Here is a 23,926-nt window from a genome sequence, read left to right on the forward strand (position 1 = left end):
GGCTCAGCAGAGATCACACACTGGGGCTCCCCAGTGGCACAAAAACAGGGGTGGGGGCTGTACACAAACAGCTTCCAACATTTCAAAATCTCAGTGACTGGCCTAGAGACCCCTCCTGTGGCTATGAACTGCAGCTGCACATCTAACGTTGCCTTCAGAAGTGCATTTTGTCTCTGCTGATTAAAATGCATCACAATCAGAGTCAGATATCAAAGCATTCACTCACTATTCCCTGGACACATCTTGTGACTGTGTCTGATGGGAAGAAACAGCCACGGGACCTCTGAGAGTCCAAACTGGGAGCAGCACAGCACACAGTGTTCCTAGATTTGAGCAAAAGTCCTTCCCTGCAGTAAATACAAATTAAAACCAGAAAGCCCAAGTGTTCTCAAAGCCTCTCAGCTGACCACAGCCCAGACAATTAGTTCCAAGACTTGGAAGGAGCTGCTTCATTAAAAATGTGACTTAATTTCAGCGCTATCTCAAGACATGCAGATGCCAGACCATGTGTTTATCAAACTAGGACTTAAAAGCCCTTCCCTGGAGCACTTCTGGTGAATGATTTTTCTACTGCTTCTACAGGTGGAATCTGACTTTGAATTTCTAACAGAATTCAGACATTAACAGCACAACTATCCATGCCAGAAAAGGAACCTCAGCAGTTCTCTAAAAGCATTTGCTTTCTTAAAAATCAGATATATAATGGAATATATAACTTGAAACTATGACACAGCTATTTTTGCCATCCTGTTGTTGTGAGCATGGATTTTTTGTTTTTGTCATTTATGTTTTTTTTCTACTTTAGGCAAGAAAAAAGAAGAGAATAATCTAGAGCTATTTGCCAGCTGCATAATTCGTTTGCTTCTAGTTCCACAGCTGGAAAACACTCCTGCAGGTCTCAGCAGGTAAACTCATGCTCACTAATAGGAACCAGTAGTGTAAAAATGGACATTGCTGATTTTTTTACAGCTCCATGACAGCATCCTGAATACATTTTCCCCTGGCAAGGAGAGTTGAGCCAGGCACATTTCTGGAGGGGCAAGGTTTGGGGTCAGTTGTTTGCAGTCCCTTCTGTGAGTGCCACACGTGGTAGTAACAACCACTCTGGTTTTTGGGCTTGAGCCACAGCATCACTACTCACTCATTTAACACTTCCATGGCACCAGAGAGGAAAATAGTGTGTGTTCAGCATTAAAATCACTGCAGGATTAAACAGGATAAAAACCTTCAAAATAATAGATCTGCACTACATGACTTGTAAAGCTAGTTATGAAAAACCCCAAGATTTTGCTTTAAGATCAGACCCAAAAGTTGTCCAAATGGAATTCTCCCTGGCAGGAAATGATGAGCTGCTCACACTATGGACCTCCATTGTTTTCAACACTAAACTGCTTTATACTTTTAAAAACATCCTTCACCACCAACCACAACCTGGGACACCTCTCCTCACCAGAAAGCATCACCCTGCTGCCACAGAAGCTCTGCTAGATTTGGGACACCAAGTAAAAACCTCAACACTTCTGTATCAGCACTGGAAGCACAAATGGAATATTTTCAACCACAGGTGACCTCAATACATACAAACTTCACACAGCAAGAGCCAGGAATGCTCAGTTCCCACCTGGAAAGAAGCTGGCAGGGTAGCAGGAGCAAGCAGCTCCTGGTGAAGTGTTTCAGTAGGAAGCAGGGGCTGCTGAACTTCTATTTTTCTGACTTGATGACAGGTTTATTTCTGCCTGACAGGAAGGTGTTTGAACAGTGAGAATCTTCAGATACATGAGAACGACAGAAAATTAAACAGTCCGTTGATTTAAGGGGTGAAGCACTTTAAAGAATCCAATAACAAAGTTTTAAAGTTTAAAATAGTAAATTAAAAACCAGGTACCATTCCAACATGTTATATCTGAATAAAATCCTGCATTTTGAGAGCTATATAGAATTCTATTTATGTTCCATGCAGAAATACTGGTTTCCACCAAACAAACTATCAGCCTGTTGAACATCTTCATGCCAGCTGCACAGGAACAAACATTTAAATTTCTTTCAGTGTAAACAACTTCCTATCTAGAATCCTCCAGAACACCAATGTTTTCCAAATATCCTTTTGTTTAGGTCTAATAAGTTTCATCTAAGAGCAAATAATATTAGCAGATATTTTGTACCAGAAACTTAAAATCATAAACAGCTGTCATGTATGTTTTCCATATATGATTCCTACTTTGCAGCAAACTTCCTTACAAGGACACGTTGATATCCTCCTCATCCTTTTGGGAAGAACAGTTATTTCTTCATTTAACAGACAGCACCAGCTACATTGGGCATATGCAAATTCTCTACATTATGATTTGCTTGAACTCCACCCCTCTGCCCCCACCACACATACGATAAATCTGCACTGAGCCAACTTTAAATACAGAATAATGAACCAATAATTATCTGGCAAGTGAACCAACACTAGTTTGTATTCTTCCCTGAATAACACTTTTGTTTTTGCAGAAGAGGACTGCTACAGAAACACGGCAACATTCAAACCCTTTAAAACAAAAGGTAGATTATTTAATGCATTAACAATGTTAATCTGAAGATAAATAAATCCACAACAGACTTTCAAGTTTCTTTTGAGATTTCCTTTTTCTTTGCAGAGAATATTTCTGATATTATACAGTACTGAGAGGGTGTTCTTTTATTTTCTTAATGTCCAGGTGAAAAGCAAAGCTCAGTTCTCTCTGCTCTCTTTGTGGAACTCCTCAATGCCCTGTTCCAGGCGTGATTCTTTCATAAGCTTTTACTTGAAAGCGGAGTGGTGAGCAACATTAATTTCAAGAATAACTGGATGGTTTGGTCCCTGAGTCATCTTCTTGAGAGCCCATACTCTGAAAGGGAGAGAGAGTTAGTTCTGTTCAGAAACAGGTCTGCAGGCTTGAGAAAGACAGTTCTTTGAAGTGAACAAGCAGGAAAACAAAGTGACTATTAAATAATCACTGCAGGATTAATTAGGAAAAAGCACCTTAAAAATATTAAATTATCTTTATGATGTGTCATGATGTTTATCCACATATTATTAATAGTGTGTAATAACAACACTGTAGATACTGACATTCAGTACAACACACTCATTGCACTGAATGAATTTCTTACATATTCTTAGAAGACATTAAATCCATTACCTTCTGCACAAACTGAGGGTTCACAGTGATCTCTTGATCCATGGCTTTCAGTCGTTCATCTAGCTCTATACATTTCAGCATCTTAAAAATATGTATGAAATTGATTACTTTGTCCAGTTTGTACCTGATCTTCCAGACATTTCACAGCTGTGTCATGTAGAACAAATAACTTTTCCCACCACTAAAGTCCCACATCAGAATGTTCTCATCCCTCACCACCCAAACAAAAGTGTCAGACCATTTTTTATTCCCTTCATTTGATCCATGTCTTCCTAACAGCACTTTTTAAGGCCATTGACAGACAGTCCCATAAGGCTCAACCACCTTAACCTACAGACAGGTTACTGAGAGCCAATGGAAGTGATCCTTGAAGTTTAAAACTCTAAAAAACAATCTTTCTAATTCATTCAAGGATCTTCCCATCACCAACAGCAAGCAGTCAGTCTCCTGAAACAGCTCAAGCTGTGCAGGACACAAAAGGGAACACATTGACAGAGAGTATTAATCTAAAACCCATGAAAATACTGTGAAATAGTCAAATAGTGATTTACAGTCTTCACTCTCTAAGTTACTACACTGGCTTCTGCCAGCAGCTGTCTGGTTCTTTGGTAAGAATTCCAAAAACAGTAGAAGATTTACCTCCTGATCAATGTTATGAAGCATAGCTGGATTGTTATATTTTTCAGGATTATCATGGAAACAGACCATACCATCTTTCTGATTAATACTTGCAAAGATTTCACCATCTTCTATCTGAAAGGACAGAAGGTTTAATAACAGTTATCACTAAGAACAGAATTTCAGGTAACTACAACACACAGACTCTTTGTGGAATTGTCTTTAACTTGGTTGCTTTTATTTCCCACATGACAAAAACACAGGATTGCCAAAACACAATTCCTGCCTTGTTTTACATGGAGAACAGATTTTTATATTTTTTGAGAACAGTCTCGACACCACAGCCGACTGCCAGCATTTCCTCCACCCTGAAAAAGAACTGCTCAGGATGTGTACTGCCAACCCAAACACTAATTTTGGGATAGTTTAACCAAGTCAGAGGTCTTACCATGTGGAGGACGTATTTTTCTGCTTCTTGGGGCCCTGACAGCTGCACTCGACTTGCCATGTCTTGTAATGACAATGTTAAAAACGTCTGAAATTTAGAAAGTTTCAAAGTGTTAAATTAACTGCATGTTAAGGATTTTCCTGCTGATGCTTCCTATGTGACCTGGCTGTGGAAATCTGATGGGAAGGAACACGTGGAACACACAATTATTAAAGGGCTCATGAGAGTGAGTCAGTTCTTCCTCCAGACATTAATTTGTTACACTGAGCACGTATGGAGTCATTACTCATTCCTGCAATTTCATTTTACACCAGGCAGTCCTGACTATGTCCAACCTCTTTCTTTCACCTTTATATACAAAAAAGGTGACTCTCCACCCCTTGAACTTCTTTCAAGAGATGCATATATAAAGCTCCTTATGAGATTTTTTTCTACTACAGCAAATATCATTTGAGTTTGCAAAAAAACCACTTTCCCCAATCACGTTTCAGGATTAATCTGATCTCTCAGCTGAAGGAACAAATCACTTCAGTGCTTCTGGTTTTCCTTTTATTTTTCCAAAATCTGTCCTATTCACTCAATCTTTTCTAATGAAGTGGCCTGTAAAGTTCAGTTTTCCTGTTTTTTGAATAGGGATGAAGGTCACTGGGTTGCAGTGCTCACTTTTCTGATTATCTACAAAATCCTCATGGGCAAACCCCCCTGACAGACAGATTGAATCAGCTTTTAAATAATGCATAAGCAGGCCAACTGATTTGCTTTCCTATACAGGGCATTCTAATCTCCTTTGTTTCAGACACAAATCTCAGTTTTAGTAATTTCTTCTCTGCCACATTACTATGTTATCATTTATCTCTAGGTTGATTATATTTCAGAAATACACTCTTAGAGGAACACTGCTCACAGTTTCTCTTACCTTGGTTAGCCTCTGAATATTCTTTTTGTAGAGAGATGACAAGCATTGCTTAACCAGTCCCATATTGTTATCTCTTGTGAAAGTTTCACTGTGTTTGTTCACCAGATTTCGAAGCTCCGAGGGTTTATTGGTTGAATAAACTTGTGCTAATTCATGGTAAGCATTGCTAAGAGGCTGCAATTAAAAAAATGAGAACCCTTCTTAGAGAACACAGTGTTCATCCAGCCTCACAAAACCTATTCAGTGCTTCAACATTAGAAACCATGCAGCCATTGAAGTAAATTTAAGCAGCTTGGGCATTTTTCATAAAAAAGACAGGGTGCCCATACATGGCTTTGTGATAATGACAGATCTTCATACACTAAATCTGTATTACTGCTGTGTAACATTTAATAGACATCATTGCAGGATCTCTGTGTGACAGTTTTACTTAGAGCAGTGGGAAAAAACTCAACTGACCAGCTGAGTCTGGGGTAAGTATTGCCAGTAACTGCCCATCCATTCTGCCCTCTAAGACATCCATGCTTGACCACATCAGGTCACAGCATCAACAGCAGAGGCTCAGAGGGAGAGTCCAGCTCACCTAAACTACCTTAAAATGTTTTCAGCTTGTTTATTAGTCTCTGGAGTTAGAAGAGTTTTGTAACTCTCTAGAATTTTGGTCACAACTGAACCAACTCAGTTGAGTTTTTGAGTAAGAATTAACTGTTAGAAGTGTGTTACTTAGGATCAGATCTCTCTTAGTAGCAGTTTTGTCTCCCACCCTACACCTCCTAATCTGAATGCTTACAGACTCCAAACTCACAGTCTTTTTAGAAGCCTTTATTCTTCAAAAAGCTGGGGTTTGGGAATAAACTGTTTAGCATTTTGTGCTTCAATCAGATGAAATTACAGGTCAAATATTTTCCTAATGACACTGCAGCATGAAAGCCAATTGAAATCTGAGTATTCTTTAAATTCTGACATAAAAAGCTATAAAGGAATGTGCAGTATCAGTGACAGGAATTTTGATCAGTACTATTCAACACTTAAGTTTTCCCACATTTTAAGAACCTGTACCACTAACATCATACAATCATAGAATGGTTTGGGTTTGAAGGAACCTTCAAGCTCATCTCAGTCCAAACTCCTGCCATGGACAGGGACATTTTCCACTGTTACACATTTACAAATTCAAACTTGTTGATCTATTACTTAGATGCATTTACAATACTTACCTTAATGAATCTACCAACTATCTGAGAAGTGTATTTTGGTAGCTGCTGAACTTTACCAAGCAGTATCAAAGAAACTAGGATATACTTTTTATATGATTCCAACATAATATGACTGACTGCCATGGCTGGAGTAGTTATTGCCTAAGCAAGAGAGAAAGAAATAGAACAGAAATTTAGTCTGCTTACTGGTAGATCCTGATAGCTACTGCATGAACAAAAATCTCAATTTCAAGCTGCATGTAGAAAGGATACAGTGACATATGAAATTCTCCTTTGAGCGCTGAAGCTTAACTAACTACTGTCAAAATCAATTACCCAGACATACACCAGAAAAAGGAAATTTTATACAAGCTACTCAAAACACATCACATTACAGTGGTGTCTGTCTTAAAAGAGACCTGCTCAGATAGAATCAAAACTTCCTTCCTTGGAATATATCTAAAGTTGTACAGAAATCACCTGTAGCTACTTGTGAACCTGGATTTACACAGACCCCAAAGAGGTTCTACAAAGCTATTACATTATCAGAGGTGTGCATTATAGGGAAAAAGGATTTTAGTTCACTATGATACTGGAACTACTCAAGAGCTGACCCTTACTTACAGAAAAGAAAAATGCTGCATCAATTTGTTTTGCACATTTCACAGCATTCCCCTCATACAGCATGTTTTCCCAATTTTACTGTTTTTATTTCCTCCCCAGATAAAGCAAACCCAGCAAATATTATAACAGCATTGAAGAAGCAGAACTCCTCTCATAAAAGTAGCAAAGGCTTTAGCAAAACCACTGGACTATTTTTTAAGGACACACAACCCTGTGTCAGCCTGTGACCTGTTTCTGTGCTGCAGTTTCAAGCAGGCAGCTGAAAAATATTTATAGTGAGATAAATTTAACATCAACCTTTGAGCTGCACAGCTTTACAGTGCAATGAGGCTGTGAGAGACTTTCTTAAAGGAAAACACCTCCAAAGACAGCTTTGCTTGTGGCAGTTCAAAGTGCTGTGTTTTCTCAGCACTGTTACACATCTACTTCTGTCTTTTCAGACATTACACTTCAGAATTATAATTTCAAGTTACCTGTTCATAAAAGTAGAGTGCTCTTTCAAAGTTCTTTAGCCCAGTGTATATCATCCCACCATAGTAGTAGTAACATAAAAAGTGCTTCGCATCATATGCCCCATTCTCTTTACAAATATCCATCATGTCCACATCTAGATACGGGAGGGCAGGTTTAAAGCATTTTGCTAACAAACAGAGCTACAAGAAAATAAATCAAGTTTTCATAAATTAGCCATTTCCATTTGAATTTCCATGAGAAGGATTTGAAACTAAATTAATTAGTATTACTGCATAAATATCACTCTCCCAAGAGTAAAAAATCAGAATGTCAGTAGTAGAGTAACAAAGGTTGAAAATCTTTAACACAGATTATATACTGTTATAAAATTATCTGACCCCTAAAGAAATTAAACTCTGACAAAGCTGTTTGAAACTCCAGGACTGCCAGACTACTGTGCTGGCAGCACTAAATATTGCTCTGAACATTCCTGTCCAACCCTAAATCCCAGGAGCCACAAATGAGACAGAAACACAAATCCAGGCCAAAGACACCGAGACAAACATGTCTTTTGTCAGACTTGAGCAGACAGTAGCTGGAAATTACACTGAAACCATCCAAGTTCAGTGTGACTTTCAGCCCACAGAGAAGGGATGTCAAAGGACTTTCTGAAGTCATCAACAAAATCAAAGATCTGAGGACATGCACTGAACATTTAAAATTAGTAATTAATATGTATATATCAGATTCGGATTTTATCTGAATATATAATATTATTTTTTTACTGGGAAAAAAACAAACAAAAATCCAGTTGAAAATCCATTCTTACACTGCAACATGTGAACATGCATTTCCTTGAAGGTTTATAGGTATTCTATAAGCTTTTACTCTCACAAAAAGCCTTTCTTATCCCCTTACCTGGCAGAGATCTGCATGTATTGAGGTCAGCTGGTTTGTGTTCATCTGCATCTTGTCTATGGCTTGTCTGAGAATGCTAATTCCTCGCAGGGGCTGTCAGAAATTACATCTCTTTCAGATAATTTCTCATAGATGGCAGCACATTGGATCTTATGTTGACACTTACAAATGAAAAATAACACTAATTGACAGGTTCCATTAAGTAATAGTTAACTTGAGGTTCCCTTTTTGTAGGATATCGCAGTCTCTTGGAAAATAAAATTAACCTTGGCTATACAGCTTGTCCTGATAAAAGTCATCAATTCTGCTCCACAAAGCCAATCTCACCAGGAATACAGTAATCTGTGTCAGTAAGAAAACCTTCCTTGCCTCCATGACACCATCTCAACTCTCAGCAAATACTAAAGACAAGGAGAGTCACTTCACTCCACTTAGAAGTAGAGATCAAATCTGGTCTGTCTCAGGCTAGACTTGATCAAAGTGGCCTGAAAAAGTCAGGATTTTAGCAACAAAACCACTGGTCAAGGACTTCTTAATCAAGTTTCCTGCACATTTTAAGGCATTTCATTAACACCAGTGAGAATAACACTAAAACTAAAATCACTGACTCACCAGTGCTAATAACCCTTGCAGCTCTCTCCTCTACTCATGCACACATTGTCTGAAAAACATTATTGGTACCACAGACCTCATATTCTGTGTGGGAGAATATGTTTTTAGGTGACTTTTCTGCCCCCAAAATTATCTTCCTTAGGTTTTCCCTTAGAGAAATCTTTGAGTTTGCCTCATTACCTTTCAGTAAACTTAACAACTAAACAGCTGCACAGAAACACTTGATGTGAAATTAGTGGGAAATCTTTATGGAATAAGAGGCTGGTAACACCCCCTTTAGGCTTTGGGTATGGAGTAGTTTATTTGTACTTGCTCACCTGTTTTCTCTCCACAAGGGCATTTGTTAACTGGTGGCACAGGCCAGCAACTGAACAGAGCAAAAAACAAAGAAACACCTCAGTGAAAAATCACTATTACCAAACTATAAAAAATACAAATCAAGTCAAAAATTAGGCTTAACTTACAAGTGTCTGTTGCATATCTAATGTGTTCTCCATTGCAAGTGCTGATAAAAAGCTGCACCTGTGAGAATAACGTTTCGAAGTCAGGGATGCTGGGCATAGAAAACTTCACAAACCTGAAACAAAGAAACAAAAGGTTTAGCATTCTTTGCTTGAAGGTTCATTAAAAAGATTCATTTTCATTGCTAAGTCCCTGCATGTAGGTGCTTGTAAACAAATCCAAAGTGCCTATGAGACATGGCATAGGATTTCCCCAGTAGCTGCAGAACAACATTTGAAAACAGCTTTCTATGCACAACATAATTCTCTATTTAGTGCAAATTACAAGGGCAAAGATCATTTTCAGTATTATCAGTATTTTCTTTCAAAAGAGTAGTAGAATAAGTACTGGAATTCTGATCTCTTCCTTAAAAGAGAATTTTAAAATAGCAGTGGAACCTGCAGATAGTTCACCTGAAGTCAGATGCAGTCAATTCAAGACCAAATATCTTTATTGAATTCAAGACTAAATATCTTTACCTTAGTTCAGCACCCACAAGGCAACTCAAGTTTTATCTTAAACTCCAGACAGCAGCACGAGCCTGAGTGCTGTCTAAAGACAAACACCCATGATAAAAGCTTGTTTTTACTGGAATAAAACATCTTGCTCCATGCTTAACAGTTTAGTGTATTAATGCCCTGAAAATAAAGTTTTAAAAGCTCATTCTATATTTTTCTGATGAACACATATGGAAAAACACTTATAATGGAATCCCTGAATGGTTTGGGACCTTAAAGCCCATCCAGTTCCAATCCTTGTCATGGGCACAGACACCTTCCACTATCTCAGGTTGCTCCAAGTCCCATCCAACCTGGCCTGGGACACTTCCAGGGATGGGGCAGCCACAGATTCTCCAGGCAATTTGTGCCAATGCCAGAACAAAACACTTTGCTTGGCTGAGAGTTCAGCTCATTGTCTGAAGTTCTAATATTTAATTAAAAGCAAGCAACACTTACAAGACAGCAAGAACACCTAGTGAGTGTTCCTGTACATCCAGGGCACCAAGCACTGTATCCAGATGGGAAAGATTTTTTGCTAGCAGCTCTCCACTTTTATTGATCAGTTCACAAAGCTGGGTCATTTGCCCTGAAAAATAAAAAGCATTATTATCAAAGCCTAATTAGGGAACATTCACCCTTCCCACACCTCATCATAACCTGCTTCCCCATGTAACCTCAGGAAATAATAGTCTCACCCCAAGTTTTAATTTTCTTTAATAAAGCAGGCATTAATTTTCTACCTACCACATGTTTGTTTTTTTTTAATAAAACACCAGAGCTTGTTCCTGGCTGGTCCTCAAGAACTACCCAACTTTCAGGTCCGCTCATAAGCATTTTTTTGAAGTAGGCATTAAAGTCACAACTAAGTACCTACAACAAAAGTATTTAAAAACCTGTCCTTAAATTTACTTTGTACAATTTAAACTACATTGTTATTCTATATGCTGTGAGCTATAAACACAGCATGAAAAGTGATTACTTTGAATGAGGAAGGTATGGTAAGCCCCAAAACCCTTATAAAGAAAGCAGATCCATTCCCATGAGCTGCTTCCAAACTCTTCCTCCCCCACAATTAACTGAATGAATTAAACCTATGTCCTTCTGAAGCAGAGTATTGTTTCAATGTTCAATCCTTGCAGATTAGAGAGAAAAAAATAGAGGTTCTCTCACTCTTAACAAAAGTCTCCATAAAACAAGGAGGAATAGTGCCTCCATTCAGAGAGATTTACACTACCCTTAGGTCCCTGGCATTTTCCTTTGAGAAAGGAAGAGCTGGGAAGTTCTAGCAGTGAAATGTTAGTTTTGAAGTGATAGAGGGATCAAAAGCTCCAAATGGGAAACCAGAGCCCAGAAACTCACCTCCAAAACCATTCTCCTCCATGTGGAATTAAATAAAAAAGCATAAGCATGGGAAAGAATGGAGCTTGTAAAACTCTCTGTGCTTTGATAATGGTGCTCAGGCACTGCAAAACCCTATTTCTGGTGTCCTCCCTACTCCAGAAAACCACCTCTTCTACAGTTCTATCACTTAGCATTCCCCTAAAAACACAAAATAAAAAAAAACAAACTCCAAACAGACTCTCTGAGCAAATTGATCTAGTGGAGGGTGCCTCTGTCCATGGCAAGGGTTGGGAAGAGATGATCTTTAAGGCTTCTTCCAACCCAAACCATTCTGGGATTTGTGATCTATCCCTCTACCCCCAACACACAGTGAACAACTTTTAGTCTAAGCAGAAATTCCCATGCCAGGCCCAACTAAATGTCCCTTTCTGTCACCTCCCAGGCTGCCAAATGACAGAACCCACATAAGTACAGACATTGCTCCTGAGTGCTCTCACATCCACCTGCCAGCCTGGCTCTGGATTACTTTCACAGAATCCCAGAATGGTTTGGGTTGGAAGGAACTTCAAAGACCATCTCATCCCAAACCTCAGCCATGGGCAGGGACACCTCCCACTACCCCTGGCTGCTCCAAGCCCTGTCCAGCCTCACCTTCCAGGGATCCAGGGGCAGCCACAGCTTCTCTGGGAATTCTGTGCCAGGGCCTCCCCACCCTCACAAGGAAGAATTCTTTCCTAATATTCAATATAACCCAGCTCTTTTCTTATCTTCCTGTCCCTCCAGGCCCTTATAAACAGTCTCTCCTCATAGATCCTGTAGATCCCTCCACATACTGGAAGACCATCCCAGAGCCTTCTCTTTTCCAGGCTGAACAACCCAGATTATCACAGCCTTTCCTCATAGTTCCATCCTTCCAATGATCTTGGTGGCCTCATCTGGACTTGCTCCAACAGGTCCATGTCCTTACTGTGCTGGGGACTTTCTCACAGAGAACATCTCCCAGCTTCATCCCTAATGAAGAACTTCCATAAAGCCAACCAGTCTCCCCTTGAGCCTTCTGCATCCCCAAAACTCTGTGACAGAAAGTTCTCCAGCTCAGCTCCAGGAGAACAAAGATCCATCTTCCATCTGGTTTGTGCCCACACCCTGCAGGTATGAACTGTCTCTAAAGCAGAAATACTTTGTATTTATGAAGTGAAACCAGAGTAAGTGAAAGTAGGAGTTCAACCCAAGAACTGCCAAGGATAAAACCTGAGGCCACGGTGGGGAACGTCAATTTTTGGTCAGCTTCTGGGAGGAAACATCCCAAGCAGAGACCAGTCAGAACACATTTCACAGAGCATCAACACACAGGGAAAGTTCAAGAACCAGGAAACACTGCGCCCACACACAGTAAAATTAGAAGTTTGGCAGTGAAACTAAGAAATTCTAACTGTAATTATTAAAACCCTTCGTGGCCACGTGGTTGCAGTCTCAGATCTGTCACACAGTTCGTGGTGGGGCGGGACTCTGTCCATGCTCCGCTTGGAAATGTACAGCACGGACACTTGGACAATTCAGAAACATAATTTAAATCACACTTATCACAACCTGTCCGTTTATTGGTAAGGTGACAGGCTGGGCCACACAACCCCAGTTAAAGCCCTAGCGATGCTCGCTCCTCCCCCTGTTTTAAAGGCTCGGATTTTGGCAGGATCACCGCTGCGGGCTCCGCTACCGAAACCAACCCCTGGGAGAAGCGCGGAGCTCCGGGAGAGCACCGCCGGCCCCTCGTGCCCTGTCACAGCGCCGGGAGCCCTTCGGAGCTGCCCCGAACTAACCCCGGCACGTGGGTTAACCCCGGCACCCCGGAGCCGCGCCTGAGGGAGCGCCGTGCGAGCGGGCAGGCCCCGGCCCGCCGCCCCGCCACCCGCGCGGTTTGACCAGCTTCTTCGGTGTTCGCCGTCCTCCCTCGGCCCCGCGGGCCCGCCCCGTCCTCCCGGTACCCCCGGCCGGCGCCGTCCCCCTCACCCTGGGCCGAGAGCTGCCGGACGCTGTTGACGAACTGCTCCAGGGCCGACGCCATCTTGGCGGCTCGCGCCGCGGCCGCGCGCGCTGAGGGGCGGGGCGGGAGGAGCGGCGCGCGCCGGGAGCCGCCGCCCGCCGCCCGCCAATGAGCGGCCGCCGCCCGCGCGCCACTTCCGCCGCCTCTCGCGAGAAGCGCGGTCGCTATGGCAACCGCAGGGCCCGCGTCAGGCGCGCGGGAGGGGCCGTGACTCAGCAGCGCTGGAGGGGGGTGGTGCTGACGTCATGGTGCGTCATCACCCCGCGACACGCGGCTCTCGCGACATGCGGCCCTCGTTTCACCTTGTGATAAGGGCCCCTGCGACACCGAGCCCTCCCCGACACGGGTGGCCGGTCCCTCTCGCTGACCGCGGGGCGGGGGTTGAAGCCCGCTCGAATGGCTGCACTGCACCAGCAGAGTTTTAATCCCTTTTGTCCCCTCTGATGGGGACTCAGTGTGGTGGTTGTCGTCTGGTGGCATGAGGTGTTTGCTCTGGTATCAGGGAACAGGATTTGAATCCCTCAGGTTAATATGTGGATCTGTATTTTCCATGCCACGGGAGCTGAAGCAGCGTGTCCCGGAGCTGTTGCAGGCGGGGAATGTGTCAGTATCCGTGGAGAGGGTGGAAGCCTGAGTGGAGATCACAGAATTGTAAAATACCCAGAGCTGGAAGGGGATCATCCAGCTCCGGGCTCTCACAGGACAAGCCCAAAATCCCACCCTGTGCCTGAGAGCGTTATCCAAAAGAGTTCACTCTGTCAGGCTTGGTGCCCTGACCGCTGCCCTGGGGAGCCATAAACTTGCATGTGTTCCCTCCCTGCTTAGTCAGGAACATCCAGCTGTGTTGAAATCCCATTCCTTGCAGGAAGCAAAACGCCTGCGGTGCAAGTGAAAGCACAACACAGACCTGAACTTCACACATTCCCCTCCCAGCCTCAGCTGGGATCACCATCGTGTCCAGACAGTTCTTCCTTCCTTTCCGCGACCTTCCCCAGGTCAAATTTGCCCTCCCTGTAGAACAAGGACAATACATTCCACTTGAAAACAATCTGGACTTGAAAAATTAAATATTTTGGAACCTTATTGCTATCAAGCAAAATATTTTATTTCCCTGCTCGGTGGTTGCCTAATCCTGTCAGTACCAGTAGAAAAACTCTCCTTTTCATCAGTTTTAATCCTCTAAGTGGTTTTTTGACAGACAGTCGGAGCATCGAGCCCTTCTTTGGGGTTCGGGGATTGGCTTTTAAGGTTTCTTGTCACGCATGGGAACGGAGTTGTCACACGGCGCAAGAATTGCCAGAAATGAATGCATTTTACGCAGAAAATCACCATCTTACGTGTACCCCCAAATATACCCACCACCACTGCCGGCAGGGACGGGCACGGGGAGGGAGTGGGTATCCCAAGGGAGGGAAACTGAGGCAGGGCAGGAGGGAGGGGAAGGGCAGCGGGGTTTGGGGCAGCCTTAAGGCGGGCGGGCGGCGCGGAGCCACCGCGCTGTCGCAGGGCGCTTGTGCCGCTTTAAGGCGGTGCCGGCGCTCCGGGCTCGCCAGGCACCGGGAAGAGGAACTGGGCTTTGCACTGCCGGGTCGGGGCGAGCTGCGAGCCGGGCACCGGCCCCGCTGCCCCCGCTCCGCGCCCGCCGCCGGGGAGGGATGGGGTGGGGCGGGGAGCGGCAGGACGCGCTGGGGGCCAGGACGGGTCTTTGCATCCCCCCGGCAGCCCCTCTGCTCCCCCTTGCACCCCCCGCCGCCGCTTCCTCCTGCTGCAAAGGGATGCGCTGGACAGGGCTGCTCGCTGCCTCGGTGCGCGCTTGAGATAGAGGATCCTCCCCCGCTTTTGCTTGGAGAGTCCCCCCAGCCCCTGCTCTGAGCCCCCCATCTGCTTCCTCGGGACCCCATCGCCTGCTCGAAGCCACATCCCCTTCTTCAAGCCCATATCCCCTTCCTCAAGCCCATATCCCCTTCCTCAAGCTCCCTATCCCCGTCCTCGAGCTCCTCAATCCCTTCCTCAAGCCCCTTCCCCTTCTCCAGGGTCCCATCCCCTATCCCAAACCCCCATCCCCTTCCCTGAGCCCCCTACTCCGAGCCTCCCATCCCTTGTTCAAATCCCCCATCCCTTTCCTTGAGCCCCCCATTCCTTGCCCCAAACCCCCCCATCCCCTGTCCTGAACCAGCCTCCCATTCCCTCCCCTGAAGCCCCTTCCCCAAATCCCCCATCCCCGGCCCCCTCTCCACAATGATTCTGCTGAGCTGCTTGCTGCACCTGCGGCCGCGGCGCTGCGGCCCCTTGGCCGGGCTGGGCAGGGGGCTGGGTCCCGCGGCGGGGTCCCGCCGGGCTCTGCGGGTGCTGGTGGACATGGACGGGGTGCTGGCCGACTTCGAGGGAGGCTTCCTCAAGAAATTCAGGGCCAGGTACCCCGACAAGCCCTACATTGCCCTGGAGGACCGGCGGGGCTTCTGGGTGTCGGAGCAGTACGGGCGCCTGGGACCCGAGCTGAGTGTGAGTTGTGCTTCCCCCGGCTCCGTGCGTGGCTTTGTTGTGGCCAGAGCTTGGTCCTCAGGGACCCTCTGACCCCAGGCCATGGGGGTGGTGTTGGGGAGGCTGTGGGGGACACCAAAAAGCTCCCACAAAATTACAGGAACACAGTGGGGGCTACCAGTGGTGCGTTTTTTTTCTCAGAAATCCATTTTTTTCGTGCACATCTGTGTCTTTCTTAGGGTGGGTTGGGTTGATAAGGACCTTAAAGAGCATCTCATTCCAACCCCCTGCCATGGGGAGGGGCATTTTCCACTAGACCAGGCTGATCAGATGGCCTAGTGGGCTTTTGCTTTGCGTGCCTGGACAGAGACAGATGCAAGAAAAGGGGGTATTTCAGAACACCTGTCTTGAAATGCCCCAGATTACTGGGTTTTTAGCTGGGTTTTTCTAGCTCTGATTTGGCCATGTGGATTGTACCATTCCTAGATGGATTATGTAGCTCCTCATGTGCTATGTGAGGGGTAGGATGCAGCAGAGCAGTTCAAAACAAACCATGCAATTGATGCTTCATTTGAGGACTGACTTAAAATTAAAGCAACCCAAGCCCTCCCATGCCAGAAATTACTATATTCAGTTTAATAATTAAAATTTAACAGCAGAAGCTCTCTCTGCAATGTAATGTATCATTCAGCAACAGGCTGACTGCTGCAGAGAGTTGGTTTCTGCTTCTATGAGTTTCCCATCCCAGTGGTGTGTGGTGTCATCCATGGATTGCAGTTGCACTGTGGTATGGTAAATAAAAGTGTTCCTGTTGTTAGGAGTATGATGGCAACAGGAAAAGGAGTGGGAATAAGGTCCAGGGCTCTCCCATGGGCAAAGTCCTAAACAACTTGATGAGCTGAAGGAATAAAGTGTCCTTTATGGCCAGGAATGGTGAAGGGGAAGTGCAGGACATCATTTGTGCAGTAAAGCAGCTGCTCAGAGTTTGGCAGGCATAACATGATAACAGTTTTTTTTTCTTTCTTGATCGTAACTACTTTGGATGTGTTAAATGAAGTGAGCTCATCTTGTGTCTGCTGTGATCATGTAAAACCACCAAAAGCTTGGGCTGAACAAGTAGCAAAACTTGCACAGTGTGACCTCAGGGCAGTCCTGGTTTTCCCCGTGGTTTCAGGGCAGGGCTGAAGTGAGCAGCAGCTGCTCTGTGGCTACAGACACATGGGCCATTGCAGTCTCTGACCAGAGAGCACCACTGACCTTCTTCAGGGACAGAACACAGGAGCCACAGAGTCCAACAAGCTGCAGATCCCAGCTCTGAAAGGGAGAAAGTTCAGCAGTGCACTGAGCTCACAGACCTGGAAGGATGGAGAGCCCTGGATAGGCAGGGAAATTCCTTTTGGGGGTTGAGGGTCTGTCCTGGTAACATTGTGGGATTCCAGCCCAGGGGGATTTTTCCATCTGCTGGGCATCATGCTGGTCGTGCTGCCACAGGGAATTTTTCTGGCTCTGGGAGTGCAGTGGAGTGGGTGTTCTCCTCAAGATGAGCTTAGTTCTTCCCTCCTCAAGCTTGATTGCAAAATGCTTTTTGACATAATTGGAAGTGGGATAGCTGCGGAAGTGCTGCTGTAAGAAAACACTTCAGTGCAGTTTGAAGTGCCCTGCTGCATCAGGCTGCATTTCTCAGGTGTCTCTTTGCAACTACAGAAAATGTCTTAAAAATAAAAAACACCGTTACTGCCCAGTCTGAGGCAGATCAAGTGGAATTTGAATGTTTGCATGGCCCCATGGCAAACTTTTAGGCTGGTTGTTCTTGCCATGGAGCCTGGAGGCATTTTCACATCTGCAGCTCCTTGGCTGCATCACAACACTGGGGCTGAGCTGCTTCTGCACCTTCCCACCTCTCCTCCCCAAGGACACGGTGTTTGTGCAAAATAATTGCTTTCCTTGGCACCTGACAAGCTGTTAACCTGTTTGAGGCAGTGCTGTTCTTTAGAGTGTGCTGGACCCATTGCAGGCAGCCCTTGGACTCTGCCCTCACCTCAAGGTTTTGCTCCCTGTAGTTTCCTGTCTGTTCTCCCTGTGCCATGCCAATGCACCCAGGCTGCTGTCCTGGATGATGTGTTTCACATCCTTGCCTGGGGATGCTCTATTTGCCTGCTAGACCTTGTCCAGGCTTCCCTGAGGAAGAGCATCTGCATTCATCCTGACATGTGGTTCACCCTGTAATGTACTTTCTCCTGGGAGAGCAGCCTGACTGCTATTTTAAGTGATCTCATGTAGACAAATAGGCCAGAGAGCATCTGTGCCTGAGCAGCATCATGGTGGAGCAGGGCCACCAGGCCACATCAACTGGGTCCACTGGATCTGTCCCTCTGGATGGGTTTGGTTTGGATCTGGATAATCTTTGGTGTTTGGGCTGACAGGAAAGTACAGCTCCCTGTGTGTCTGGGGCTGCAGAGGCAAAACTGAGCCTGTTCCAGAGCATTTCCAATCTGAATTGTAGGGGATGGGTGCAGGTGGGGAGCAGAGGCACCCACAGAGACAAGAGGGGTGAGCAGGAGGGACTGGTGCTCCCACTGTTCTCCCTGTCCCATCCTCTGTCCTAGCAAAGGATGAGGAGGATGCATGTACAGGAAAAATTGCAAGAAGTGCAATAACTGTTTGCTTTCCCCTCATAGGAAAAAGCCATCAGCATCTGGGAATCCAAGAACTTCTTCATCGAGCTGGATCCTCTCCCTGGGGCTGTGGAAGCTGTGAAGCAAATGGCAAATTTGGCAGAGTGAGTATGAACCTGCCCGTGGTGTGTGGGGATGGACAGAGGAGCAGCTGTGTCTTCACATCCACCTCTTGGCAGAAATGCTGATACAACAACAGCATTAAAAATAAATATCTCCTGGCCATCAGGAAAGGGAAGGGAGAGAGGGCTTTAACTCCTGGAGCAGTCACCTGGAACATCAGCCATGTGCAGCCTCTTCCCTTCATCTCTCTGCACCCAGCAAAGGTTATGAAAAGGGGGACACGATTGTGCTGTGGGATTCTGTGAGATGGAGGATTAATGTCTCCAATCTGTTTGATCTGTGTGTGATGGGGGGTTGGCCCTGGGCAGTTGCCTGCTCTGGCTCAGGATGACACTCTGCCCCTGTTTTTCTCCTTGTGGCAGCACTGATGTGTTCATCTGCACCAGCCCAATCAAGAAGTACCGGTACTGCCCTTACGAGAAGGTGAGCAGCCCAAATCTCAGCTCCCCCTCCCATCCACACTGCCCAGTGAAAGATGTCTGACCCCTGATGCCTCTGGCTGTAAAATTTACCTGATCCATCCATTTGCATGCACTGAGGCTCTTGGTCTTAGTCTTTCATCATGACATCAAAAGCTGCTCGGCTTTCAAAGAACTTTTACTCCAGCAGCATCCAAATCCATCCCACTAATGAACTTATTAAGAGAGATATCCTCCCTGTGTGGGGGCCAGGGCTGCTTCCAAGCCCTCCATGCCCCATCCATCAGCCTTCCCTGAGCTCACCAGCCATCTCTTGCTTTCCAGTATGCCTGGGTGGAGAAGCACTTTGGCCCCGAATTTCTTGAGCAGATTGTTTTGACACGAGATAAGACAGTGGTTTCTGCTGATCTGCTTATAGACGACAGACCTGATATAACAGGTGAGAGGTGAGGGGTGAAGGAGTGACTGGAGGCAGCCAGGGATGGGTGTTGGTCTTGTTTGGGTTTTGTAACTTTGGGGTCTTCACGTTGGAGTAAAATCAACTTCAGTGTTTCAGAGTTGTCCAGACCACTGCCTCTCCTTTGCAGGGGCAGAGCAGAACCCCAGCTGGGAGCACGTGCTCTTCACTGCCTGCCACAACAAGCACCTGCAGCTGAAGCCCCCCAGCCGCCGGCTGCACTCCTGGTCTGATGACTGGAGAGCCATTCTGGACAGCAAACGCCTCCCACCCAGCCAGGCCACCTAAACACAGCCCCCAGGCCCCCCTGGGGCTGCAGCACCTGCCTGTGAGCCTGTGAGTCCTGCTGAAGGCCAGAGCCACGGATGGACAGACAGACAGACACTGTCCCTGCTGCAGACAGGAAGAGGAGGGTGAGCTGAGGGACTGCAGTCACCTGGACTTGCAAAACAGACCCAGTCCTGCCACGAGGGAGCAACAGCAGGATTGTGCCTGTGGACCTGACAGCCTGGCTGGGGGACATTTCCCACTGTCTCCTGGGGTCTCTGTGCTGCATCTGCACCCCCCACAGGGCCAGCCTGGTGTTTGTGATGGACAAGGTCACCCTCAGTGTGTCACTGCCCTTGCCTGGTGCACTGTGTGGCACAGGCCAGCTCTCCATCCTCCCCTCCGTGTTCTGGTCAGGGATCATGCATGGGGTTTGTTTAGTTTCATCCCAAGGAGCTGCCTCAGGAGGTCTTTCCCACTGGCAGTGCCTGGATCTGGGGAGAGGGGTGGCTGGAAGGGCAGGGAGAGCAGGCAGGTGCTGTCCAGGCTCCCTACACTGGGATTGTGTTGGTGGAGAATTGTCACAAGCACATCCATGGATGCTGTTTGCAGTTCTCACATACTGCAAGGGAAGATGCTGAGGGAATGTTGTTGTTAAAGGCTGGGGAGCTTTATTGGTTTCAGCCAGGGTAGGCTTAATTTTCTTCACAGAAAATATAGCCCCATATATGTCACTGTGAAAAAAAACTAACTCCACCCTGGCCAAAACCAGCACAGGAGCCCATGAGAGGTGCCACGAGCTGCATCACAGGGTAGTTTGTTCTGCAGCTCCACCACAGTCCCAGCTCTGGATGTCTGGGGACACTGCATCTGCCAGCCCCACTGCTCTGGTTCTGGGACCCTGCAGAGAGGTGTTCAGTGCCAGGCTGAACAAAGGGGTCACAGCACACACAGCTGTACCAGCCACCTCTGCCAGAGCAGTGCAGGGGCTGCTGAGCTCTGGGAGCACCCAGGGCTGCTGGAAGCTGCAGTTGGCCACCAAAAAGGGAGGATTTAGACCAAGGGGTCAGTCCAAGAGGGATGTTTTTGCATAGCTGTGCCCACAGTGTCTCCCTCCCTTGTTTGTCTCATTTTTGCTTCACTGAGCCTGCACAAGTGTGGCCTTGAACTTGAGCGACCTGTCTGGCATGAAAAAGCTGCTGCTGCTGCTGCTCTTCCCAACCTCAGAGACATCCCAGCTGCTGGGAGAGTCTGGCATCCCCTCCCTGCCTGTGGCACTGCCACAGGGCAGCCACAGCCCAGCTATCCCAGTGGGACAGGCAAAGCCCCAGGTGTGACTGGGTGTGTCACTGCTGACACCACAGAAGCCATAAGTCCCTGCTGCTGTGTGTGCCCACGCTGTCCAGAATCCCACTGCCCTCCTTGATTTGCCTCTCCCCTCTCCTGTTGCCCCCCATCAGCAAAAGTATATGAACTTAAAGCTACATAACCAACAAATAATGTAATTCAGCAGTGGCAGCCAGACTCCTCCTGTATCCAGGACCTGGAGGGGTTCTGGAGTTGGTGCTTTGGAACCTGTGCCTTCTCTGAGTGCTGCAGGGCCAGGGATGGGGCCAGTGTCCACTTGGGGTTTGCCCTGTGTCTTGGGATAGGTGGAGTTTACAAAGTCAGCATGGTTGGCCCAGGGCAGTGGGACTTACATACCACAAGTATCTTTTATTCTTTCTTTCTTTTTTTTTTCTTTTTTTTTTTTTTTTTCCATTTTACTTTGCTATTTAAACCACTGTGTGCTTCTCTGTGTGGTGGGTTTGGTTTGGAGGGGTTTCTTTGGGATGTGCAGCTGCCTGAGGTGCAGCCTCCTGGCCAAGAGCTGCTTTGGCTGGAGGATTTGCAGGCTGGGAACTGGGACAGTATGGGAGAACCATGGGCAGCTGATCATCAAGAACCCCTTGGCTCCATCAGACCTGCACCAGCTGCTGACCCCTCTGTGCAGCCAGGGTGACTTCATGGGGTCCAAGCTGGGTTTTTTTCTAATGGTACCATGTAAATATGAGCTGTCTGAGCTCCCCAGAGCCTTCTCCCTGCTCATTGAGCCAAAACAAGCTGGCACATTGCTCCAGCAGCTGCCCAAAGCTGTCATCTTCCCCCGAGGCTGGGGCAGACCTGAGGGGTGTGGAGCCAGCAGGACTTTTCCCTGTGGTGAGATATGAGATGCCAGAGAAACCATGTGGGTCACACCAAATATACTTGAAAGCAGAGCTGGAGTTTCTGATGCCTGAGGCTCCAGCTGCATGCACAGAGATCCTGAGCTGGCAGCTGGACTGTTTGCTGCCACCCAGGACTGGGAGGTGACTCCATCACTGATGGATCAGCCCGTTTGTTGTTCAAGCCTGTCTGTGTCCAGCTGAGATACACAGGGCTTTTATTTTTGAATGTACATCTATAAACCTGAGGCAAATGAGGAGCACTGCAATAAACACTGGTTGTTTGACATCCAGCTGCCTAGAAATGGAGTTTGGGGTTTGCAGTTTCCCAGTCATGGCTCTGTGTGGGGATAGGGGGGTTTCACCTCCAGGTTTGGGAATGTCCCCTTGTCCAGAAAACCTGGAACCAGCCCTGCTGCCCTGGCAGTGCCATCACCCTGTTAGACACACTCCCTGTGGACAGAAATAAAGCCAAGGGTTGGTTTTGGGTAGAGTTCATCTTCCTAAAGTTCTTTTATAGTAAATAAAGCTGTGAAGTGTGTGTCCTGTTGGGCCTCTGGGTGTACCTCCCCAGGATGCTGCTGTGGGTCCCATAAAGCTGTTCAGGGCTGGTTTATCAACAAGCACCTCTCTGCCTTTCCAGATGCTTTTTGGGGCTTCTGGCAGCAAGTGTTGGGTCACAGCTCCTCCTCCATCCCCATTACCCTCACCCTGGAGGTCCCATCTCCCCAGAGGAGACACTGTCCTTCCCTGGCCCAGGGATGGAGGCAGAGGGTTTGACATGAGCTCTGCCCTGAGCTGGGGCTGCTGGATTCTGGCACTGGGACCAGGGTCACATTTCCAGTAGGAGATGGGGCAAGTTGGAGGGACTGCATGCTGATGGAGCACATGAACTCCTGGTCTGCAGCTGTGTCTGTTCTTCCACGCCCTCCTACGTGACTTTTTTTGCCCTTGAAAAGCCTCAGGCTGCAGATATCACATATCTTCCAGATCATAAGCAGTTTCCAAAGCAGGCAGAGGCCGAGAGGAGGGATAAGGAGATGGTAGTGCCCTCGCCCTGAGCACAGGGCAGTGCTCAAGGCCAGTGCTGGTGAAAGCCTTTGCACCCTTCCCATGGGCAGGAACTGCTGGAAAAATGTGCAAACACCCACCGGAAAGCATCCCACTCCTCCCCAGTCCAAGCTGGACCAAGGCAGCAGCCCCTGGCAGGGCGGGAGCAAGTGATGCTCGCACTGGATCCTCGGACGCTGTGGCCACGAGGCTGCTCATTAGCTCGTTCTCGTGCTGGCCACTGCCCAAAGAACCCCGAGCGGTGTGAAATGCCAGCGGAGGGGAGAGCCAGGAATGCAGGGGCCAGCCGGGGCCAGCCCTGACGCAAGGGCAGCGGGTGGTGCGGGACAAAGCCAGGGCAGGGACGGGGCGGGAGGGAGGGAGGCTGAGTCACCCCAGCACGCAGGAGGGGAGCGGAGGCAGCGATGGAGCAGCTGGCGGCAGCTGGATCGGGCTTTGCTCCTGCCACCGTGATTAGCTCGGCAGAGGAGCGGGATGGTGCCCCAGCGTCTCCCCTGCTTTGGAGCCCGGTGTGCCAGCGCGGTGTGCGCAGGACATCCCTGGATGCGATGGAAGAGGAATATCCACTAGAGGGGACTGTGTGACCGCGTGTGGGAGAGCGCTGTGCCAGCCTGAGCTCAGCACCGTGTGCAGCGCTCCTTCCATCCCTCAGCCAGGCTCCCGGGTACCCCAGCCAGGCTCCGCGCCCTCTGCATCCCTCCCGCCGGGCACACACATCACCGGCACCGGAAAATCAGAGAATCGTGGGATGGTTTGGAATGGATCTTAAAAACCATCTCATTGCAACACACTGACATAAGCAAGGGCATCTTCAACTCATTCAGGTTGCTCCAAGCGTCATCCAGCCTGGCCTTGGATACTTCCAGGGATGGGGAAATGTGCTGGGGTGGC

The 23,926-nt window shown here is 47.2% G+C and overlaps 2 protein-coding genes across 6 annotated transcripts; one reads left to right on the forward strand and one right to left on the reverse strand.

Moving 5' to 3' along the window:
- Positions 1 to 1,848: 1,848 nt before the first annotated feature.
- Positions 1,849 to 13,462, reverse strand: COPS3 (COP9 signalosome subunit 3). 5 transcript variants are annotated; one of them, XM_079320473.1, is made up of 12 exons: positions 13,305 to 13,462; positions 10,410 to 10,539; positions 9,417 to 9,529; positions 9,270 to 9,319; positions 8,341 to 8,433; positions 7,443 to 7,622; positions 6,367 to 6,507; positions 5,150 to 5,323; positions 4,234 to 4,320; positions 3,807 to 3,920; positions 3,168 to 3,248; positions 1,849 to 2,873 (listed from the first exon to the last, which is right to left on the reverse strand). In XM_079320473.1, the coding sequence occupies exons 1-12, from the start codon at positions 13,357 to 13,359 to the stop codon at positions 2,820 to 2,822; spliced, it is 1,272 nt and encodes a 423-aa protein (XP_079176599.1). In that variant the 5' UTR covers positions 13,360 to 13,462; the 3' UTR covers positions 1,849 to 2,819. The 5 variants fall into 5 exon arrangements, with proteins under 5 accessions (XP_079176599.1, XP_079176600.1, XP_079176601.1 ...); XM_079320474.1 differs by lacking the exon at positions 6,367 to 6,507; XM_079320475.1 differs by lacking the exons at positions 6,367 to 6,507; positions 7,443 to 7,622.
- Positions 13,463 to 15,518: 2,056 nt separating this feature from the next.
- NT5M (5',3'-nucleotidase, mitochondrial) lies at positions 15,519 to 19,784 on the forward strand. Its single transcript, XM_079320490.1, has 5 exons — positions 15,519 to 15,840; positions 18,498 to 18,598; positions 18,980 to 19,040; positions 19,361 to 19,475; positions 19,624 to 19,784. Exons 1-5 carry the CDS (start codon positions 15,577 to 15,579, stop codon positions 19,779 to 19,781), a joined length of 699 nt encoding a protein of 232 aa, XP_079176616.1. The 5' UTR covers positions 15,519 to 15,576; the 3' UTR covers positions 19,782 to 19,784.
- Positions 19,785 to 23,926: the final 4,142 nt, after the last annotated feature.

The sequence above is a fragment of the Erithacus rubecula genome (assembly GCF_903797595.1).
Source record: "Erithacus rubecula genome assembly, chromosome: 17".
Taxonomy (NCBI): domain Eukaryota; kingdom Metazoa; phylum Chordata; class Aves; order Passeriformes; family Muscicapidae; genus Erithacus; species Erithacus rubecula.